Raw genomic sequence first — 6087 nt, 5'->3', positions numbered from 1 at the left:
TAATGCCACTCTGGAGCCAAAATAATGGGGTCACATCTCGGCAGCAACCTGCCCTCAGGTAGCATTTTCAAGTCATGGCGAAGCTGGAGGTGAGTCCTGGCATGGGCCAGCTTCCCTATGACTTCCTCAGGGCCCGGTGGGTCTCCCCACTCACAGACTCGCCCCCAGTCCCTGGGGCTGGGACCGCTGCCTCTGGCTCCTTCTGGGCCGAGGCCGCCCAGTGAGCCAGGCGCTGGCAGCCCACCCTCTGCTCTTTCACCCGCTCTCATAACCGTGCCTGCTCCTCCTGGGCACTGGCTCCAGTGGAGCTGAAAAATGCCACCTGAGGGCAAGACGTGCGCATTCTTATAGGGGCATACACAGAACCAATGGGGCAGAGAGGTGGAGCACAGCCCCTTCCCTTGGGGCCTCAGAGAGTGCACCTGTTGCTCACAGGGGAAATGGTGTCTGACCACTGGCTCTCGGAAGGGGTGAGGGTGCAGAGAAATCAGAAGGCAGGGAAAGTAAGAGCATAAAGGGGTTTTCGAGGGACCAGAGAGGAAGGTGGCAAAATAGGTGCAGGGGGAGTCAGGCTCACCATGGCCTCCCAGCTGTCCAGGTCCTCCTCCTCACTGTCCAGATGTCCTCCTCCATCTCCTGTGGGGGGTGGCCAGAGGGCTCCTCAGACAACCCAACAAGGCAGGTACTGTGGGCCCAACTCTATCCCCACCCTCACTATGTAACCCTGAGCCAGCCCTCCCCAGAGAGGAATGAGCTGCTGTTCTTCCTTTTTCCTTTTAAGAACCAAGATCTTGCTATACCGCCCAGGCACAGTCCCACTACCGGTCGGTGCAGGAGTTCTGACCTGCTCCGTTTCTGACCTGGGCCAGTTCAGCCATCCTTAGGCAACTTGGTGGCCCCCCGCTCCCAGGAGGTCACCATATTGATGCCAAACTTGGTGCAGGCACCCAGTCGGCGTAACGACCAGCTGTTCTAAAGGTCTCTTCCAACTCCTCAATCCTATGCTGCTCACAGTCCCCCCTTCCTCCTGGGGCTCTCTCCTCTTCCTCTGAGTGGTCTCCCATACCTTCGCCAGGGAGAGCCATGAGGTTCAACGGGGCATTCAGCTGCTGGCTCTGCTGGCTGGCAGCTTCCAGGCGCTCCTAAGGGGCCAGGAAAGAGTGAGAAGGCACGGAGTTTGCCAGGTCGTCCCCCTCACAGCCCCGTCTTCAGCAGCTCCCTCCCCTAGGTCTCCTGCAACTTTTGGCAGGCCATCTCGGCCACCGGTTTGCCCCAAGATTCCTGCTGCTGCAGCTGGTTCATTAGCTGGGTCTGCTGCAGTAACTGCCTGTGCAGCGCCTCCTTCTCAGAGGTCAGCTGCTGATAGGCGGCCACCTGCTGCTGATAGGTGGCCACGGACTGCTGCAAGTGACCCAGGTAATGGTCTGGCTGCTGCTGCAGACTCTGAGCCTCTTGCCTCTTCAGCTCCACCTACAGGAAGACTCTGGGCATGAGGGCACCTTGTGGCTGGCTTCCAGATTCTGGGCCCATTAATAGGGTCGCGAGGGCACTGTGGGGTTCTGTCACCTGCCCAGGACCCTCGCCCCTTACTCCAGGCCTAAATGACTGCCTCCCTTTCCTAGAACACCATGCCTCCTTCCCCAGGCTCAAATCTCATACCCTCTTCTCACCATTTAAACTGTAGGCCACAGACTGCTGGAAAAGCAGTGGGAGCCAGCCGCCATCTGCTAAGTGTGCTACAGGCCTAGTGCTTTCCATGTATTATCTCATTTAATCCTCAGCACCTCTGTAAGGAAAATGCTAACTTCCTTTGAAAGTTAAAGAAACAGAAACTTAGAGATGCAAAGTACTTGAATGGTGACCAGTGAAACCAAGGCTGGAATCCAGTGGTAACCTAAGGAGCCTTTTTGTTTTGTTTTGAGACAGAGTGTCACTCTGTGGCCCAGGCTGGAGTGCAGCGGTGCAATCTCAGCTCACTGCAACCTTCACCTCCTGGGCTCAAGAGATTCTCGTGCCTCAGCCTCCTGAGTAGGTGGGATTACAGGCATGCACCACCATGCCTGTTTTGTTTGTTTGTTTGTTTTCGTAATTTTAGTAGAGATGTTACCATGTTGGCCAGGCTGATCTCAAACTCCCGACCTCAAGTGATTCTCCTGCCTCAACTTCCCAAAGTGCTGGGATTATAGGTGTGAGCCACCGTGCCTGGCATAAGGAGCTTCTTATACCACTGTCTCTTCCCCTATGACTGGAGGCTCCATGCCTCTAGCTGGGATGACGATTTCCAGACCTAGGAGTAGCCCAGGGGTACCGACCTCTAAAAGTCAGAAGGCAGGAAGGAAGAAGCAGTCACAAGACTGCCCTGGAGGGTGCTGGGGTAACCTGCCTCCAGGCTGCAGCTGCCTCTGGCCTGGCACACCCCTCCCCAGAGGCTGGTGCCCGCCTCCCAGCCCTTCTTGGATGGTGCAGAGGTTACTGTCTCCTTCACCTCGTCCAGCTTCATCCGTAGCTCCGCTGCTTGCTGCTCCACCTGCAGTGCGCTCTTGTTCTCATTGTTCTGGACAGAGAGAAGCAATCAGCAGCCACCCACTGCAGCTGGAGACCCCAGAACTTGGTGTCTGCCTCCCATGGCACCAGGAAGGGTGGAGGCAGGTTAGAAAAATCATCCCCTCTCTCCCACAGCCACCAGAGCAGGACTCTGGCTCACAGGTGCCTTTAGAAGTAATATTTCATGTGAGGGCTACACTGCCCCATTTTACAAGTTGGGAAACAAAGGCCTGGAGGACTAGGGAGGAGGGCAGGCTCCCCAGGTGGGGCAACGCACCAGCTCCTCGACGCCGCTCTGTGGCTCGGCCAGCTGCTGAAGTCTCTCCTCCTGCTCCCGAAGCTTCTCCTCCTGCTCCCGAAGCCTCTCCTTTTGTGCCTGGTTCAGGAGACTGACGTGCTGATGGTTTTCCACCTGGGCCTGGAGCTCTGCTGACACTCTCTCTAGTTCCTTCCTCAGGTGCTGCAGCTCCTCCTCAGGGGGCACTGCTGGGGGCTCCGGGGGCAGGAGTTTAGCTGAGAAAGGAAGCAGACAATAATAAGGGCTTCTGGATTCTCAAAAACAAAAAACAAAACAAAAAACACCCTCCTCTTGGTGCACAGCTCCTCTCAGCCTCCCCATACTTGGCCTCACTGCTAATGATTCCTCACACCCGGATGGTAGCCAATCTTCCAAACCACTTTCAGATGGAGAGCACTGTGGGTGACTGACAATGGGCCCCCTTTGCTGATGGAGACACTGAGGCTCACGGAGATGACAAGATTTGCTGTCTCCTGGCACAGACCTCTTTCCCTCTGCCTCAAAGCCCTTCCATCCACCCACCTCCCTGGGGCATTCTAAGCCCCCCCAAGCCCTCTGATGCCAGGCCTGCTCCCAGGTCATGCCAGCCACATCTTACCCATCTGGTTTTTCAGTTTGGACAAGCTCCTCTTCAGCTCCTCCACCCGATGCATATCATCCTTCTTGTCTTTCCTCAAGGTGCAAACCTGCCCAAAGCACAGGGGAAAAGGGCCCTGGAGAGAGGGGCTGGTGGCTGGACAGGCTGCAGTCTCCCTCTCTGCCCCCACCTCCACAAAGCCCAGACCCATGACCACCTCTGGCTGTACTATTCCCATGTTACAGACGCTTAGAAAGATCCAGTGACCGATCTAAGGTGGGAGAGCTGAACGCTCAGACCTCACCTCCTGCCACATTTTTCTCATCCTCTGCTGCCACCGGGCCCTCTCTCCTTTTAGATGTTGAGCATATTCGTCTCTCTCTAGCTGGGCTTGTTTAAGAGACTTCCTCATCTGCAAGAATGGGCACAGAAGTTAGGAAGGGTTGTCACTGGTCTTCACCTGCTCCTGGCCACTGGGATCGTTTTCCTTCCATATCTCTCCCTCTGCAAAACCTCACCCGTGTCAGGCGTTTTCTCAGCCGTGCCTTCTCCTGTATGGACTGCTCTAACTGCCACTCAATAAGTGCTCGACTGCGGCTTGAGAACTGGATGGTGAAGAGTGAGAAGTTTCCATCTGGTGAGCCCAGGCCATTCCACACAGTGCCCCTTAAAAGGGCTAGGGCTAGGCTCAATATACAACTCGATCAGTAAAGATCAAGGCATTTCCAAGCCCGTGGTCTGGTTTTTAAAGGAACTCAGTAAAGTTGGAAGGGACAGGGAAAGAGATCGAATTTACAGCTGGCTAACAGAGGCCCAGAGAGATCAGATAATATTGCTATTGTTGCTACTGTTATTACTGCCACTGTCTGAACCTTTATGGAGTGCTTCACCAGGTACCATGCTAGCAATCCCATTTAATCCTCGCAACCACCATAGGAGACAGGTACTATGATTACCTCTGTTGTGTAGATGAAAAAACATGGAGTATTTGAGGTTAAATGCTTGCCTAAGATCACTTAGGCAGAGCTGGGATTTGAACACCCGGGTCTATCTGATTCTCTAAGCCCATTTTTCTTGCTGGGGATGGGAGCACAGATAGGAAGGGGACAAGTAATCTTTTGTTTACTTTCTGAAAGGATGATACATTCATATAGTCCAAAACTCAGAAGGGAAAGAAGGGAAGTATCTCCCAGCCACCCTGTTGCTCCCTCCTGAGTTTATTATGAACCTTGCAGACATGTTTTATGTATATTATCATAGTATGTACACACACACACACACACACACACACACACACACACACAGTTTCCTCTCTACAGAAATGGTAACATACTAAAGGCACTCTTCTGTACCTTCACAGTACAAGTACCCAATACCCCACCTAGGACTTGGCCAAGACCACAGCCAGGTAAGGGCAGGGCAGGCACTTGGCCTCGAAGCTCTGTGTCCAGTGCTCGCTCCCCACCGCACCCCCCAACTCACCCACAGCAGCTGACCCCTCCCCAGGCTGCCTCTAACAACCAGACACAAAAGCAGCAAGAAATGGCTATGATGCCTTCTGGGCAGGACACTCCATCCTGCAGAAGGGACCTTTAGGCTCACTCCTCCATCTGCGAAGCGGGGCTCCCAGGGGACGGGGCAGGTGGTTGAACTCACACTGATCTCCTTCTCCTCCTGTGTGGCGGGGACAGCAGAGAGAGCCCGCTCTAAGTCTCCTATGCACTGCACTGTATGTTGCAGGCGGCCAGACAGATCCTTGGACTCTTCTGTAATGAGAGAGTTGAGATGGGGCCCAAAGGACTCTCCCTAAAGACCTTTCAAAGTGCCAGGTTGAAGGATAACAGGGTGCTCAGATTCCCACCTTCAAAGTATCTGAGAGAACGTTCCGTGTGATACAGGTCCGTATTTAGTTTCTCTATCTGTCTATTCAATCTCTGGATTTGAACCTTTGGGGGAAAAGCCAAGCAAGTGCTGGAAGAGAAGGAAAGAAACATTCTCCGGAGGACAAGAGAAAACTTCACACCCTCCACTCACCTCTAGCTCCCTTTCCGTTTTCTGTTTCTTGTTGTTTGCCTTCTTTTCCTACAGGAAGAGGAAGACAGAGCTCTTACCAGGGGGAGGCAGAGATGGCACAGCAAGAGACATGCCCCAGAATGCCACCCCTGCCCCAGGAACGGCCCACATATGAGACCAGGTTATCAGGGACCCTGTTGGGATGGGGTGCGATCTAAGGGGTGAGCCTTCTTCCCCAGGTTGGGAGTGGGCGAGACTGGGGCCTCTATGTCTGAGTGCCCCCCAAACCCAGCGGTCACATCGCAAGGAAACAAAGACATCACATTACTTCTTCCAGCTGATGTTCCACTTGTTTCTTCTGTTGTTCCTGTGGGGAGAGTCAAATTAAGGTGACGGAGGGCGGCCCCCTCAACTCTATTCCCCAGGCCAGGAAGCGGTAGACAGGGGCCAGGAATGGATTTTAAAGGCAAAGTTCTCAGACCCAATGGGAACACGAACTGGTCAACTCCCCTCAAGCTCCCAAGGACAGAGGATTTGGGTCTTTGTTGGTTTTCACTCACAGCCACAGAACTCAAAGTCTGAATGTGGAATCTCTTGAGAGGACAGGAACATAAACCTCTAGAGATGGAGTTTGAGAAAGGCCCCCCCTTCTGCC

General features: G+C 54.0%; 1 protein-coding gene across 1 annotated transcript; it reads right to left on the bottom strand.

The window, feature by feature from the left end:
• Positions 1-265: 265 nt before the first annotated feature.
• On the bottom strand, positions 266-5799 carry LOC111534264 (golgin subfamily A member 8S-like; the record flags this gene model as incomplete). The annotated part of the gene is made up of 12 exons (XM_031935017.1): positions 266-322; positions 578-636; positions 1067-1142; positions 2486-2554; positions 2822-3057; positions 3441-3528; positions 3724-3831; positions 3938-4024; positions 5076-5185; positions 5281-5365; positions 5454-5501; positions 5761-5799. Coding segments are annotated over 12 exons (1062 nt in total), but the record flags the coding sequence as incomplete, so codon positions are not given.
• Between the last annotated feature and the right edge of the window lie 288 nt (positions 5800-6087).

Source organism: Piliocolobus tephrosceles, unplaced genomic scaffold, assembly GCF_002776525.5.
Source record: "Piliocolobus tephrosceles isolate RC106 unplaced genomic scaffold, ASM277652v3 unscaffolded_1378, whole genome shotgun sequence".
Taxonomy (NCBI): domain Eukaryota; kingdom Metazoa; phylum Chordata; class Mammalia; order Primates; family Cercopithecidae; genus Piliocolobus; species Piliocolobus tephrosceles.
The sequence above is the reverse complement of the archived record's forward strand: the minus strand, read 5'-3'. Positions and strand labels throughout refer to the sequence as shown.